Genomic DNA, 18,069 nt, shown 5'->3' with positions numbered 1-18,069 from the left:
ATGTCAGTAATTAAAAGTGGAATGAGGTATATATCAGAACACTGAGCTATATGGCACTCACCAGATAACCTTCCTGCGTATGTTAATGATTCTTCAATTTATTCTTTCTAGGTACATTTATTCAGTCTGGTACAAACAAATTAAAATGCTTTTTTTCCTTTTACACTGCCTGTAAAAATATCTCAAGATTAAATAATGTTTGCTTCAGTTTAGATACGGTTTCTACAGTATTCTTCTCACTTAGAAATGTGGCATGTGGGGTGCCTGGGTGGCTCAGTCCGTTAAGTACCCGACTTCAGCTCAGGTCATGATATCACAGTCCATGAGTTTGAGCCCCGCATCGGGCTCTGTGCTGACAGCTCAGAGCCTGGAGCCTGTTTCAGATTCTGTGTCTCCCCCTTTCTCTGACCCTCCCCCATTCATGCTCTGTCTCTCTCTGTCTCAAAAATAAATAAATGTTTAAAAAAAATTTTTTTTTTAATGTGGCATGAACCTATGCTCACTTCCAGTAAGTGATGCTATATCTTTAAATTGGTTTCAATCCAAATATTTAATAATTTATTTCATAATCCAAAATTATAGTTTATATTTTAAAAATTCCATGTTTTTTGATTTCTTGGGTATTTAGCTTTTTTTATAATTAAAAAGATAATTGGGGCACCTGGGTGGCTCAGTTGGTTAAGCATCCAGCTTCGACTAGGTCATGATCTCATGGTTCATGGATTTGAGCCCCGCATCGGGCTCTGTGCTGACAGCTCAGAGCCTGGGGCCTGTTTCAGATTCTTTGTCTCCCTCTCTCTCTCTGCCCCTCCCCCGCTCATGCTCTGTCTCTCTCTTTCTCTGTCTCAAAAATAAATAAAACATTTAAAAAAAATTTACATCTGCTAGCTGTGCCTAGGGCAGGGTAACCTCATGTGATACTCAGAATGATCCTATCCTATCGGTCTTTAATTTTATCTCTGTTTTTAGAAATGAGCAATCAAAGCACTGAGAGGTTTTGTACGGAGTGTGCGGCTAGTAGGTCTCTGTTCCTGGCCAGAAGGCACGTAGTCTGACGTGGGGAGTCCACACCGTTATCTACTCCAGGCACGGTACTGGTTACTGGGCCGAGAGCTTCAGTCATGACAAAAGGCCACACCAGGCTTTATGCCAGCGCAGTGAAGGGGGACCAACAGAACTAGATGTATAAAGTATGTCATATGCCAAGTGGTGGGTGAGAAACGTAGTACGGAAAATAAGTAGTGTGGGGAGAGCAGGCTGGAAGACGACGTGTCAGAATATGTCATTCTGATAAAATGATGTATTTTGTGCGACAGCTTTGTAAGCTCAAAAAAGTCTTGAAAAGCACAAAGAAATATTTTGTAGTGTTAAACGCTTTGACTCGAGGGTCAAACAGATGTAGGTCTGCGCCCCAGTTCTGAAAGGTCTTGGCCATGTGACCTGAGTAATAACCGCCCTTTGGATGACACTTTTCCCCTTCAGGAATTTATCATTAAAAATAGGGGCAAGTTGGCACATATTTATGCGTAGAATTTTTATTGAAGTATGGTTTATAATGGCAAAAGTGGACAGCGTAGAGCATCTTGTTGTAAGTTTCTACTAAGACCATTATGCTATCAACTATATGAAATCATATAATACAGCCTCACAGTAGATACCTAATTACTGTAGTCAATCTGTATTTACAAATTTGGGATGCTATTCACGTGTGTGTGTGTGTGTGTGTGTGTGTGTGTGTGTGTGTGTATAACAGGAGTATATTTGTATTTAGAGAGAGAAAGATTAGCAAAATAAACACTTAAATGTATAGAAGGAGTAAATATGGTTGGTGGATTATGAATGGGTTCTCTTCTTTTGATTATATGTTAATTTTTATCAGATATGAACACATAATATTTTAGCAAAAGCGTAAATGAGCACAAATGTTACACAACGCCTTTTGCCCGAGGATTTTATCATGAACACGTTGTTTTCATAAATCACAAGCTCATGTAATGAATGATATTTTAACTTTTGGACAGAATTCGTTTTACCCCCTCTGTCTTGTGACTGTGCTCTCCGCTCGTCCTCCCATGGTGAACATGCATCCCGAGGTCCTGTACTTTGAGACACAAAATGGAGAAGCAAAATAATCATGGTTGTCCTCTCTTGTCCTCAAACAGGGCAAAATGGATCAATTTTCATAAATTATCTTCATTGTAAAATGAAGAAGCATAGAAAGTTTTATGAAACAGGGGTGCCTGGGTGGCTCAGTCGGTTAAGCATCAGACTTCAGCTCATGTCATGATCTCGCATGTGAGTTCCAGCCCCAGGACAGGCTCTGTGCTGACAGCTCAGAGTCTGGAGCCTGCTTCGGATCCTCTGTGCCACCCCACCCCCACCACCCCAGCTACTCTCTCCGCACCTCCCTTTCTCTTGCTCTCTCTCACAAACATAAACATTAAAATTTTGTTACGAAACAAATGTGTTTTGGCCATCATGAGATGCTTCAGTTTCAACTGCTTTTCTTAAAAAAGGATGCAATTTCTGCGTTGCAGCCCCCGATGAACATACACTCGATCGTGGTGCAGGTGCAGTGCGTCAACAAGAAAGTGGGCACCGTCATCTACCATGAGGTTCGCATCGTGGTGAGGGACCGCAACGACAACTCTCCCACGTTCAAGCACGACAGCTACTACGCCACGGTGAATGAGGTCAGTGCCCTCTGCGCGTAGGTCGCTGTGTACTGTGGATGCTTTCAAATGATGCTTACAGCGGGCTTAACTGTTCAGAAATTGAAACAAAGAAAGAAAAAAACATTTTACAGGATAGTGCTTCGGAGGAAATAAGATCTGGGTGACTTTCTAGTAAGATTTCAGGGATTCATTTTGCTGCAAAAAAATTTTTGATTTGTGTGTAACAATGACTGAAACATTGGTATTTTTGATCATCGTGGACAATTTAATGCCAGAATCCACATATATGCTTACTAAGGGTTAACAGGAGATATTTATTATCATTATAACTTGTTGGATTATTTGTTTTCCATTATCTCTAAGGTGGGAGCAGGAATTAAATACTGGAAGAAAATATCTATTCAAGACTCTTTTAATTTAAAGTTATTTCCTTAATTTTAAAAGTTCTGGCATATTCAAATATTTAAATATAAATAACTGCTCAATTCTTATGCTGATTAAGTAATTTTTAAAAATTTTAAGTATTACTGCTTTTACTACAACATGATTTTTGGTTGTTTATTTCTTTTTCTTTTGTTTTCCCTTTGAGCCAAAATCCATGGGCCAAGAAGCCCTTTTATGTTATTTTTTTAAAAAGTGATGGTTACTCTGTTAATTTTTTGTTACTCCACTATGAAAATATTTCTAAAATATCTAATATCAGCTATTATAGATGCTTTGGATGCATAAAAAATGAACCATACTTAAAAAAAATAATTTTAATGTTTATTTATTTTTGAGAGAGAGAGCATGAGCAGGGGAGGGACAGAGAGAGAGGGACACAGAATCAAAGCTGGCTCCAGGCTCTGACCTGTCAGCACAGAGCCTGATGTGAGGCTCGAAATCACAAACCATGAGATCATGACCTGAGCCAGAGTCGGACGCTTAACCGACTGAGCCACCCAGGCGCCCCTGAACCACATTTTTAATAATCCATATTCTAGCAGATTATTTTTACTTCCCAGATTTTGTTTTAACCTCAAAAGCTATGTACCTGCTTTATAGGAGGAAATGTATAATTTGGGCGTTAAGCACAGCAGTGGGCCTTTAACCTCTACATGCTTGTTTTTTGAAATTATTTAAAATGTATCTTAATTATCCCAATATTGTTGTATTCATAAAAAATTGAGGAAATTATGTGTCTTATAATGTGAGACTTTGTACGTGGAATTAGCAAAAAAGAAAAAAGCCCTGAACTGCCCTTTTAAGGTTAACAGGACAATTTTGCTGGTCAGTCGGTGTTAACATTTTTGCTTTTATTTAACTGGCGCTTGCTAAAACAAACAAATGTTAATTAATGCAATTAACTGTTTTGCATGATCAATTATTTTAGCATCTGAAGTACACTCTTTGAATGAGATTTTGCTTTGAGTGCTGCCTTCATTTGTGAATACACTGGTATCAGATGGATTATCTCAGACAGCAGATCTAATCGCAAAATCCACTCATGCACCATATTTCACTGTTCCTGGAGCTGTGGCTTTGCTTCATTTTTTGTGAAGAAATTTGCACTGTTCAGCTTGCATTTCAGAGTGCCTTGTGTGATTTGACCGCTTCCACACCCCTCCAACCTGCTCAGCGCCTTGCTGAAAAAATAACCTTTTCAAGTACTATTTTAATCTTATTATTCCCCTATTCAGAAATTGTGTAAAATCTCTCATTATTTTCTGAACAAAGGTCATGTGTCTCCACCGGCTGACTTTCAAGACCTTCTGTAATCTGACCTGTTTTCTGCGTATTCTTAGCATTGGGTTGTGAATGCATCACCATCCAGGTTAATTTCTGCGCAACTCGCAAACTTTTCTTTTTCCAGGGCTTTGCCCACACCGTTCATTGTACTTATAACAGGATCCTCCAATTTTTATCCATCTTTTAAAGTTTAACTCAAGACCTATTACCATTTCCTATTTCCATAGTCATCCCTGATCACTCCAGTACACCCCTGTGCTGTCTCCCTAACTCTAATTTTTTTTTTAATGTTTATTTCTGAGACAGAGAGAGACAGAGCATGAGCGGAGAAGGGTCAGAGAGAGAGGGAGACACAGAATCCAAAGCAGGCTCCAGGCTCTGAGCTGTCAGCACAGAGCCCGACGCAGGGCTCGAACTCACAGACTGTGAAATCATGACCTGAGCTGAAGTTGGTCGTTCAACCGACTGAGACACCCAGGCGCCCCTGTCTCCATAACTCTAAACTTCTACAGCATCTGGATAAACGTTGGTTGGAGTGATAAAAATTTACAGAAAAGTTAAACCTTTCTCTTTTTAAAAAATTTTTATAAGTTTATTTATGTTTGAGAGACAGAGACCATGTGAGTGGGGGAGGGGCAGAGAGAGAGAGAGGGAGAGAGAGAGAATCCCAAGCAGGCTCCACACTGTCAGCACAGAGCCCGAGGTGGGGCTCAATCTCACAACCATGAGATCATGATCTGAGCCAAAACCAAGAGTTGGACCCTTCACAAACTGAGCCACCCAGGCGCCCCAATAAGTTAAACCTTTTATCTTAAACGTTATTTGGAGAAGCCCGGGTTTCCTTGCAAAGCTGCCATTTATGGTTCTTCTCACTCATTTCCCTAAAGTCTGCTGAGGCAGTCCCACCTCTGCGATACTTTGGCCATACCTTCTGTGGTTGGATTCTGAGGCCATGTGTAGCTGATGGCCACGTTCCCCTGTATATATGTAGTTTCTTGGAAAAAAACAAAATTTTCTTTAAAACGCAAAACATAATCGCAAGGAAAAAAATGAAATTTAGCTATTTTTTTTCATCCTTCATTGGAGTGGATCTTCTACAGTTCTCAGTATAATTTGCTTGGACACACACACACACTGTGCACTTATATGTACATATATTACATATGTATGTATGTGTGTATATCTGTTCACTCATTTATATCGTATAAATCTCTCATAGTCTCCTTCAACTACAACACTGCCTGTGAAATTAAGTTAAATTACATTGCACTGAGTAGATTTTACTGTGCGCCAGATTGCAAGACATTTTCCATGTGATTTCTCCTTTTAGTACAAGACATACAGTTAATGCATTTAAGACTAGGAGGATCTAAATGTTTCTCAGAAAAATTAAAAATCGTTCACAGTTTAATAGATTGTTGATGTCAAAATATTTTGCGCTTCCTTACAATCCGAAAGACAGGTATAAAGTCATTATCACAGATTCATGAATGAAGTTTCCAGAATTAAAGTCCCGATGACTCACTCTCATTCACCGTGAGAACAGACGTCTGTAGCAAGAAGTGACTGTGTTACATGATGAACTGGTCACAACCTTGGGAGTAAAATCCAAGTCCTTGGTCCAATCATTTCTTCCCTAGTTATTAATAGACATCCTATGTGCAAAATTATCACCACTCTCGTGTAACTGATTTTAAAAATAAATATCAGGGATTATACTTATGGTATTATAATATTATAATCACAAACAGTACCTTAAAAGATGCATTAAATGTCAGTCTTTTTTTACTCTTTGTAAACATATTCTTCTATGTGTGTCAAGAATTTACTAAAATATTAATGTCTGTATCTAAATACCAAGCAAGGACTGTTACAAGTTTATAATTCCTTGTTTGTGAGCAGGACATCAGATGTTGGAAGTATTTTTCTCTCTCTGAGTAATTGGAGACTCAGTTAATTTTGGACAATCATAGTATCACTAAGTAATTAGTCTAGTGGGTTTGAAGAAGAGATTGCACAGTCTAATTGTTGCTGATCGTCCTTAAGCGATTTTTGAAGATAAATATTTTTTGGCGTGATCTCTTTAATAACACATGCATTGCACCCTCAAAAATTTCGTTTGACATTAAAAGCAAAGAAGGGCAAGTCAAGGCGGACATTTGAGCCACGAAGAATTAATCTCCAAATTATATAGAGATTATATTTGTCGTGATCTTTAATGATCTCTTCACAGATGGTGCACTTTTTAAATCAATATTAATTTGTTCTTTCCATCACCTTACATATCATCTTAAATGTACTTAGCTGCTCTGACATGATATGTTTTATTAGACATAATTTGTTGGCAGTTTCTGGAGGAATGTTTCCTTGCATATCTCTTGCATAGATAGATGGTTTACAGTCTCTTGAAAGGAAGGAGGGTAGGTAGAAAAAGGGAGAGGGAGGGAGAGAAGGAATTTAAATTTTGTTATTTTAAGCCTGTAACCTTAAGTTTAGAGGGCTTTGCAGCTTTCCAGTTAGATAGCTTAAATTTTCTTTTACTTTCCTTTGAAAATGTACTTACTGCAAGATGTTTTGTAATTCATAATAGATGAAAAGATGTGCGTGATTCCATTGTATTATGTAGGGCACTTTATTGCAGTGATATTTTCTATCCTTTTACTTACAGTGAGACTAATTGTAATCTTACAGCTTCAGAAGGGAAAGGACTCAGTTCTGATGTCACCTGTGCTTTCTAGAAAATGTGTCTTTCTTCATACTTCACTAGTCTGTGTTGTTGAGATTAATTATGCTTTACTATTTTATCATTTCATTTCATTTAGATTATTTACTTAGATTCAAATATCAATAACTGAAGTATTTGATTCTAACAGTGACAATAATAAATAAAATGTATTCTCTTTATTATATTCTTTCCATATTTATTGTAAAGATTTAATCCTATATTCATTCCTTAAAACATTTTTTACTACTGAGTCTCTTATGGTTTCTTAAATAATTTGCTTAAACAGATACAGAAAATATTTGTTTTACTGTGTTTCTGTTCCACTAAATACCTTAGGAGTAGGGATCCCATTTTTGATAAATTTAAAACTGACATCTTTTCTGCACATATTACTTTTAAAATATAAAAGTTATATGTGTGGTAAAATTGCCTTATGTTGGGACAGTAGGGATTGAGTTAGAACTATGAACTATGGGTGATTTTTAAAATTTGATGATTTCTGAAGTGTTCATAATGAGGTAATGTTTTGCCTATAATATGTACAAATTCTTAAGACTGGCATTTAATATAAAATATCCTGTCAAAGTGGTGAGTTTAAATTGAAAGATCTGCTTCATTATTTCTAATCACTGTTAATGATACCCTGACGGCCTTTTGAGATTCGTATGTTTAGGTAAACTACAGTTTACAGGTAACATTTGCCCTACCACTGTGTGCTTCTGAATGGACCATGCAATTTCGGTGTCCATAAGTAAAATTTTATTACAATGCAACCATGCCCATTCATCATATACTGTTGTGTGCTGTGAGCAGAGCTGAGTAGTTGTGTGACCGTTTGGTGTCCTGGTGAGTCAGAAGCTGTACCAGGTGATTGATCACACAAAAATAAACTTTATTTGCAGCCAATAAGGATCACAGGGAGTAGTTTCCAAAGCCATGACTCCCCATGAATCCCCATGAGTGGGTGGGTTCCTTTTATGTAGGGTTAGAACAAACGTTTAGATAGGGGAGCCTCGTCACCATCCATAGAGATGGCATGCGGCCACGTGTGTGCCTTAAGGAAACCTGCTTGGGTGGTGGGTATTAAGAAAAAACAAAACAAATGCCAAACAGTAGCTATATTTGTGCATATGCAATTTTCAGGAAGAGAAATTACAGCTTTTATCACATTTTCACAGGGATCCATACACTAGTGAGGGCTAGTGACCACTAGCCCAAGGTAGTTTGCAAAGTAAGGAGACAAGCCAAAGAAAGGCAATTCAGCTGAAAAACAGACCAGAGAGGTAGCAAGAGAATAAAGGGGCATTGTCCCCAAAGGAAAGTGCACTGAATTTACAAATCCAAGTCCTACTTGGGTAAATTAGTAACAGGACAAACCAGACGGTGTTAAATTAAGCAGTGCATTGAAGTGCATTGAAAATAAGGACAGAGGGTTCGTGGCTATGAAATGCATTTCAGGATGCTGGCTGGGAGGGAAAGGGGCACAGGTCAGTAGTGAGTTTAAGAGTAGAAGACACTTTAGTGTGTTTATAAGATAGTTCCACACACCAAATATCGTATCAAATTTAACATTCGCGATATATAATAATCGGTAACATAGTTTGATAAAATGGACCAGTAAGTCCCCACACTGCAGGACGCTAAGACTGGCAACTGCTTACTTCCACCTGCCGTTCTCAACTCCATTTCCTGGAATAAGTCCTTGCTGGAACTGGCAACGAAGTCTCAGGCTCCAGGGAAATCCTTGCCAGGAGAATTGGAGTGGAACTTTTTCTAACCCAACAGACCTACCAGAAGACACAAACTGGGTGTCAGCTTCAGGATTCATGAGGGGAGAGACTGAATGCTAGGTGTCCTGACCTAAATCTGTGCATCAAATTTTGAGGTAAACATCGGCCCCGTAAGTTTGCCTAGTCTTTATACCCGCTCCCCCAACTGCAAAGATTCAGGATAAGGTGGACAGTTGAACTCAAATGTTTCTCCTCTTAAATTTATGAGATTTAAGGCCAAGAAGGAGAGTGTCCTCCAAACACTTTACGCAGCCCATGGGATCAAAAACAATTTTGTTTTTTACCCATGATCATATTGTGAACTCTGTTTTTATCCAAAGATCATAACTGGTAAATGAAAATTACGAATACTACTAATAATAGTGGACAGGTGATATTTATTGAGCACTTACATTATCGCAGACCTGTAAATGTGATGCTGTTTGACCCTTCCAATAATACATTTTACAGAAAAGAAATTCAGTTTAGAGAACTTAGGTAATTTGTCCATAGTCGAGTATCTTGGATTTGGCGCTCATAAGGTTGAAAAGCAGATCTCTCTCTCTCTCTCTCTCTCTCTCTCTCTCTCTCAAACACAGACACCTTACATATACCATGTTCCATTGGGAAACCCTAAAAAACAAGCTTGTGCTGGAATAGCATTAAAAGACTGTGTTCGTGCAAAGGAATGCAGCTGACTGAACAATGCAGGGCTTAGGGGCACCAGACTCCCCCACCGCCCAACCCCATGCAGTCAAAAATCCATAACTTTTGATACTCCAAAAACTTAACTACTAGTAGCCTCCTGTTGACTAGAAGCCTACTAATATAAACAGTCAATTAACACACATTGTATGTGTTACATGTGTTCTATGTTGTATTCGTCCAGTAAAGTAAGTTAGAGAAAGGAAAATATTAATAAGAAAATCATGAGGAAGATGCAATGTGTTTGCAGTACTGGACTGGAAAAAGTCTGCAGGTCAGTGGACCCATGAGGTTCAGACTGATGTTGTGCAAGGGCCGGCTGCACTTTCTACCACTGACACCAGCAGCCGCTGTCCACAAGGTACCATCCTGCCATTATGGCCACATAGTTTTGTGATCAAAAGATGTAATTTGGGGCTCCTGGGTGGCTCAGTCGGTTGAGCGTCCGACTTCGGCTCAGGTGATGATCTTGTGGTTTGTGAGTCTGAGCCCAGTGCTGGGCTCTATGCTGACAGCTCAGAGCCCGGAGCCTGCTTTGGATTCTGTGTCTCCCCCTCTCTGTGCCCCTCCCATGCTCATGCTCTGTCTCTCTCTGTCTCTCAATAATAAATAAACATTAAAATTTTTTTTTAAAAAATATAATATGAATAGCTAATTTATGAAATTTGTTGACAAAAATAAAATTGCTTTTTATATAAAATTTATATATTTTATATAAAATTCCTTTTCTCTTATGAAAATATCTAAACATATATTGTCTGTGCAATTAAGGGACAACACAAAAAAATACAAAATTTACATTTCTTCCCTCATTCCTGTTGTTTAAACAACTTCAGGAGGTTTCTACAGCATTGCCTTGTGGTTCTTGTCACCTGGGTACAGAGATAGCACCGTGCGGTTACTTGGGAAGCTTTACTGCACAGAGATAGTCCTGCACGGTTATTCGGGGAGGTTTGAAGTCACATAATCTTCATTATTTCCAGTCACACAAAACAATGCCATCTTCTGCTTCTGATTGAGATAGACTAGGTAGTCAGGCCCAGTTATTCTCTTTAAGATATAACTAGAAGAATTAGAAAATCTAAATAAACAAGCAAATGAACAAATAAGTAAACAAAGTGAAACTGAATAATTGAGTGAATACATAAATACTTGAAATCATCAAAGAACTATGTGTTCTTAGTCACAGAACACTTCAGTTATAAACCAGGACTGACAGATGTATTTTAAGGTCTTTATTGCCTAGAAAATGAGTAAAATAATGAAGAGTATGCGTATTAATCAAAGTAAGGCAAAGGGGCAATTGAAAAGGAATACAGAATGGACAGGATAAAATATATACATTAAGAGTAGATTTAAATGATCCTGTTCAGGGGCGCCTGGGTGGCGCAGTCGGTTAAGCGTCCGACTTAAGCCAGGTCACGATCTCGCGGTCGGGAGTTCGAGCCCCGCGTCAGGCTCTGGGCTGATGGCTTGGAGCCTGGAGCCTGTTTCCGATTCTGTGTCTCCCTCTCTCTCTGCCCCTCCCCCGTTCATACTCTGTCTCTCTCTGTCCCAAAAATAAATAAACGTTGGGAAAAAAAATTAAAAATAAATAAATAAATAAATGATCCTGTTCAAAGATTGCATCAAAAGTAAAGGAGAAAATGCTCAAAACGAAAAGAATTGTCAAACTAAATTCAAAAATAAAGCCAAATGAAGGCAGTTGACACGAAACCCAGTTAAATATAAGGACTCAGAAATCTAAAATATAGAAAATTGCAGTAGATACACCATGTAGTCAGTTTTTATGTAATAGGTGTTGTAGCTATACTATTACCAGACAAAATGGACTTTGTGGGAAAAGACATTGGTAGAGAATAAAAGGAACTTTCCCTCATGATAAAGATTCAAATTGCCAGAAAGTTAGAATAATTATGTATTCAATTGCACTTAATAACATGACCTCAGGAATGATAAAGTGTTGAAAGAATTAAAGGTAAAATGGAAAAATCCGTGATCCTAGAGTGATATTTTAAAACCTGTGGGAGGTAGGATGATAGTGCCCCAAGATGACCATGTCCTGATCCCTGGCAAAAGAACCTTGCAGATATGATTAAGGTTATGGAAGTTAATCGGGGGATTATCCCGGATTATCCTGCCAGTCCAATCTACTCATGTGAGCACTGAAAAGAATAGAACTTTCTCTGGCTGGAGTCTGAGAGTCCAGGACAGAGAAAGCAAGAAATACGAAGAAGGGAGGGAGATCAAAATGAATAAAGAGTGAGAAACAGTCAACCCACCATCGCTGGCTTTGAGGATGAATGGGTCCATGAGCTGGATATACATTCTACGGACAGAGACACACGACACACTAAGAGCTAGCAGGGAATCAGGTCCCTCCTCCCTACACTGGCAAAAATAACTCAGTCCAGCCAATAACCTGAATGAGCTTGGAAGTGAATTCATCCCCCGAACCTCCAGAAAGGAATCCAGCCCTGGGGATACCTGGTTTTAGTTTGGTGAGACTGTCTGACTTCTGACCAATCTAACTATGAGATAATTAAGGTATACAAAAGAATTTATATAAAAATAATTTAAGGCACTAAATTTATAACAACTTTTTATGGAAGCAATAGACAATATAAAACCTCTTTTATTGACTGACAAATAGGGGATAAAATAGGTAGGACAAAACAGGTGGAGGATTTGAATAATGAAATTAGCAAATTTGACCTGGTGGATTTTTATGGAAGGAACACTGAATCTGACAACTGTGGAATTCATCCCTTTCAACTACGTGGAACACTTAAGAACTTACCAAACACTAAGCTATAAAGGAAGTGTCAACATATTCCAAATGGCTGAAATTACACAGAGTCCATTTTCTAATCATGGTACAATTGAGCTTAAAATTAATAAAAACAACAGAAACAATATAGAAATTCCCCACATTATATAGAAAATTACATAAAAACCTCTCATTATTCACTAATGGTGAATATATGTAAAACCAACAGTATTTACATGCAAATGACTGCAGTTAAAAATGAGTTTCCTAAGTTTGCTGGGGCCAAGGTCAATATTTTTTAAAGAAATTTTTTATACATAAGGAATAAGCATAATGGATTTAAACAGGAATACCTTGTTCATAGTAACTGCCAAAATGGAGAGCCAATTGTAACTATTTTAAACTAAATTCAGCTGTTTTTTTTTAATTTTCTTTAAAGTTTATTTTTAGAGAGTACATGGGTGAAGGGCTTAGGGAGAGAGAGAGAGAAAGAGAGAGAGAGAAAGAGAGAATCCCAAGCAGGCTTCATGCTCAGTGCAAAACTCAAACTTGTGGCTCAATCCCAGAACTGTGGGATCATGACCTGAGGGGAAGTCAAGAGTTGGTTACTCAGTCACTCAACCAACTAAGCCATCCAGGCGCCCAGTGGTAAAGTTTTTAAAGAAACAAATAAAAGCTTTCTGGAATATTGTGGTAAATTACGTAGGTTGACATTTCAGTGATGACAATAAAAGAAACACACTTTTTTTCTTTAACTTGATAAATATGAACTATGAGAATTATAGTTATTTTTACAAACTCTTGGGGAAACTGGATTTATGTGAATTATCACTCTTTTTATATAACTATAGGGGGAAATTCTGTGTTTATTTAGATATGACTGTTATACCACTTTAGAATCTGTACCCTACTTTTCACCCAGAGACCCTGAAGTCCTATTTATGAAGTGATATTAATGATTCCTCTTTGACCAAATATCCTTTCCTTTCTCTGCAAAATTTTCCTATAGGCGCAGCTTTGTGAGGCTCGATGCCGACGGTCTCAGGAGCATCAGAGTCAATTTAATAAATGTGTGTTTGATCAAGTTCTCTAAGCTATTAATAATAAGAAACTTTAAGGAATGTTTCATTAATCTAAATTTAAAATGGAGTTTGTAATTTAGGAAGGTGAGGGTTTGCAGTTGAAATAACCTTGGGTTTAGCAAACAATCAAGTTATTTCGTGATTATTGACATTACTAGTACATTGTAAGTCGTGTCCTGATTAACAGCTTAAACATCTATAAAGTTTAGGTTTATAACAATTCTAGTATTTTTCTTTACTTTTTTATTATTAGGCATACTCATTACAAAATAACTTCACACCGGAGTGCCTGGGTGGCTCAGTCACGTAAGCGTCAGCTTCCGACTTCGGCTCAGGTCATGGTCTCATGGTTTGTGGATTTGAGCCCCGCATCGGGCTCTGTGCGGACAGCTCAGAGCCTGGAGCCTGCTTCAGATTCTGTGTCTCCCTCTCTCTCTGCCCCTCCTTCTCTCTCTCTCTCTCTCTCTCTAAAATAAATAAACATTAGACAAACTTAAATAACTTCACACCAGATAAATCTTAAATTTATTCTTATCCAGGTTTTGTTCACAGAAAGATTTCTACATAGATCTCCTTGCCGCTCTAGTGACATCATTTCTCCTGATGTTGAATGGAATAAGGAAGATGACAATGATAATGGTAGATTGATTCTACCATACTACCAGATAATTCATGTATTCATTAAGTACATGTATTAATGGCAAATATTTTCCATGAAGTGTGTCATTTAAGACTTACCTGCACCCTCACATAGATGTACATTATGTGAGTGCTGCAGAAATTGCAGAACTAGAGAGCTATTTATTCATTTGCACAGAACCTCACTGCTAATGGCTGGTGGCTCTAAGCCAGAGACAGAGGCAACCTTACTCCTAACCCAAGCGCTTGATCACCGCACTGTACAAATGCATCAAGGAAGAGAAGGACAAATTTAGCAGACATGTATGAAGAAAACTCCATACAGTTTTGAAAATTTATATCCCTTCACCATGGCTTAAAATAAGGTTGTCAGGGGGCGCATAGGTGGCTCAGTTGGTTAAGTCCGACTTCAGCTCAGGTCATGATCTCACAGCTCATGAATTCAAGCCCCTCGTCGGGCTCTGTGCTGACAGCTCAGAGCCTGGAGCTTGCTTCGGATTCTCTGTCTCCCTCTCTCTCTGCCCCTCTCCTGCTCATGCTCTGTCTCTCTCTGTCTGTCTCTCTCTCTCTCTCTCAAAATAAATAAGTAAATAAACAAACATTAAAAGATTTTTTTTTAATTTTTTTTTAATAAGGTTTTCAGGAGCACCTGGGTGGCTCAGTCGGTTCATAGTCTGACTCTTGATTTCGGCTCAGGTCATGATCTTACAGTGGGTGCAATGGAACCCTGCATCAGGCTCTGTGCTGACAGCACACAGCCTGCTTGGGATTCTCTCTCTCTCCCCCTGTCTCTCACTGCCCCTCCCCCACTTGCAAGCACGCTTTCTCACTTTCAAAATAAATACATAAAACTTAAAATAATTTAAAAAAATAAGGTTTTCAGAAAGACTGAGGAGTATGTAAGACCAATCATACAAACAGTATTAGTACTAATTTGAAAAACAGTTACCCTTACTTGTTGGGTCTAAATTATTGTCCTGGTTCATAGTTCAGTACAAGAATGATGTGCTAACAGAATGTTAGAGAGAATGGGGCACCGTGTTTTGTATTGTCAAACCGAGGTGGTGACTTCAGGAAGGGGCTGTGCCTCTTATCTGTGTGATCACAGAAAATTGAATAATTTCCAATAGGTTTGGTTTCCTGGATGGAAGAGATAATAGTGTATTTGGGATAGTTTACTGAAGACTAAAGGATACGGAGGAGGTAAGGCCAAGCCTCCAATTCTGGAGATGCTCTGTGAATTCATGGAATGGTCGCAAGGGCGTGATGGCCAACTACTTCGTTAGATCCTGCACTCCCCACATTCATGAGGTCATGCTTCCCCAAATTTAATTTTCAACGTAAAATACACATGATTATTTTCACTATGAAACATTTCTCTTTTTTTTTTAAATGTTTTATTTATTTTTTAGAGAGAGAGACAGAGCACGAGTGGGGGAGGAGCAGAGAGAAAGGGAGACACAGAATCCGAAACAGGCTCCGGGCTCTGAGCTGACAGCAGGGCTCTGAGCCCGATGTGGGGCTCAAACTCACAAACTGTTGAGATCATGACCTGAGCCAAAGCTGGACACTCAACCAACTGAGCCACCCAGGCGCCCCTGAAACATTTCTTTTTTGCTGAAATGTTTTATTAAATTTATTTTTATTTTTACCACATTTTTAGGTTAATAACTATGTAGCTTATACCCTTTACTTTTAGACTTTTGTTTTGTTTTGTTTTGTTTTGTTTTGTTTTAGAGAGACGATGCATGTGAGTGGAGGAGGGGCAGAGAGAGAGGGAGAGAGAGAATCTTAAGCAGGCTCCATGCTCAGCAGGGAGCCAGACTTGGGACTCAATCCCACAACCCTGGGATCATGACCTAACCTGAAATCAAGAGTCAAAAACTCTGGGTACCTGGGTGGCTCAGTTGGTTAAGTGTCTGACTTCTACTCAGGTCATGATCTCATGGTCCGTGAGTTCGAGCCCTGCATCAGGCTCTGTGCTGACAGCTCAGAGCCTGGAGCCTACTTCTGGTTCTGTGTCTCCCTCTCTCTCTGCCCCTCCCCCACTCATGCTCTGTCTGTCTCTCAAAAATGAATAAATGTTAAAAAAATTAAAAATAAAAGAGTCAAAAACTCAATCAACTGACCCACCAAGGCCCCTACTACCTTATACTTATTCTAATTATGTTGCTACTGCTCATATTTCTTAAACTATGGGGAAAATAATAGACTAATTAAAAAAATGAGAAAGACTTAATCCCATGTAACACTGACTGATAAATACAGTTTTAAAATTCATCTTATTCACTTTCCTTATTATATGGTTTTCAACTTCAAATCAACAAAGATTCTCTCTTTCACTTTGTTTAAATTTTGTGAGATTAATAACCTTGAAAACTCCCTTTAATGCATTATGGCAGGGGCACTAAAATACCTTATTTATGACTAATAACTATAAAATATAAAGTAGGTTGGGGGATGGTGATGACATAACATCAGATTTGGACTGTAAGAAAAGGAGATATATATATACATATGTCATTTATGTATTATATATACTTATATTATATATTTTATATAATATATATGTCCTATATATGTATATATATCCTTTTTATATATATATATATGAAACTTTTTCTATAGAATGCCTATATATTCATGAAGAATTACAAAAAGTGACATGATGACCAACATACCAAGATGACCATCTTGCCCAACTACATGTATAATAGTTTACATACCATAGAGGGTATTTCATATTAGCTGGTATCATATGCTGGTTAATTAGGATTTTTATTTTATTTTATATTAAATGCCATTACACATTTTTCTTCTGACATTGTATAGTACTTTTCTTCAACAATACCTGTTAAGTTAATGTGCTCATTAATTTTTTTTTTAATTGGTTTCGGGGCACCTGGGTGGCTCAGTTGGTTAATTAAGCTCCTGACTTGGGCTGAGGTCATGTACTCACAGTTTGAGGCTTCGAGCCCCATGTCGGGCTCTGTGCTGACAGCTCAGTGCCTGGAGTCTGCTTCGGATTCTGTGTCTCCCTCTCTCTCTGCCCCTTTGCTGCATCACACTCTGTCTCTGTCTGTCTTAAAAATAAATGAACATCAAAAAAAAATTGCTTTCTAAATGTTTTAAAGATTAAGTTAATGATTAAAGACATTTTAATGTTCATACCTATCAGAAACTAGCAGCTGAACTCAGACAAATTAAACCATAGAAAAGTATGAGAATCTCTTGCTCTCTCTTTTGTTTCTTCTTTCGCCTTCAGGTGTACCTTATTTAATGTTTTGGCTGAGAATTGTTCCAAATATATACTTTATGTATATAAAAATTAAATGTAAAGGAACACGGCTTTATTATTTTAAAAATATTTTTCATATAACAAATGATATACTCAAGTCTTGGATTTTGTTATGAAAGTGCCAATGGATATGGTCTGTTTTACGATCATATTTTCTATTATTTATTTAAAAAATATCAGAACTTTTTAGACCTAAATAACATTTTAATAGAAGTAATGGAGTGCCCATTTAACCAACATCCAATTTCCGGTATTGTTAACAGCTTTTATTAGTATCGGACATCTTTAACAAAAGTGAAATACAATTATTAACTAAAATCCACATTTATTTGGATGTCGTTAGTTTTTACCTAATGTCCTTATTCTAGTTCCAGGTTTCTAGGATGTCATATTATTTTATTTTAGGCATATCTCTTTTAGTCTTCTCTAGACTTTGGTACTTTTATTGTTTTGATAGATGATAGATAGATAGATAGATAGATAGATAGAGGGATAGATGATAGATAGGTGATAGATAGGTGATAGATGATAGATAATAGATGCATGTGTCTATATATTGCTTATGTGTATATATGCCATATAGTCATATGCATAATATATATTGTATATCATATATAGACCCTTTTTAACTTTTGCTTATTTTCCCAATAAAATCCTTATCTAAGATCAAACGTTGCA

At 37.8% G+C, this 18,069-nt stretch overlaps 1 protein-coding gene across 1 annotated transcript in view; it reads left to right on the top strand.

Moving 5' to 3' along the window:
* PCDH15 (protocadherin related 15) overlaps window positions 1-18,069 on the top strand; it is a 786,947-nt gene that overhangs the window by 284,919 nt on the left and 483,959 nt on the right. Inside the window, 1 exon segment of the mRNA XM_032595259.1 lies at window positions 2,538-2,693. Within this exon segment, the coding sequence (XP_032451150.1) occupies window positions 2,538-2,693 (156 nt within the window).

The sequence above is a fragment of the Lynx canadensis genome, chromosome D2 (genome assembly GCF_007474595.2).
Source record: "Lynx canadensis isolate LIC74 chromosome D2, mLynCan4.pri.v2, whole genome shotgun sequence".
In the NCBI taxonomy this organism is placed as follows: Eukaryota; Metazoa; Chordata; class Mammalia; order Carnivora; family Felidae; genus Lynx; species Lynx canadensis.
This window is presented reverse-complemented; position numbering and strand designations above follow the sequence as displayed.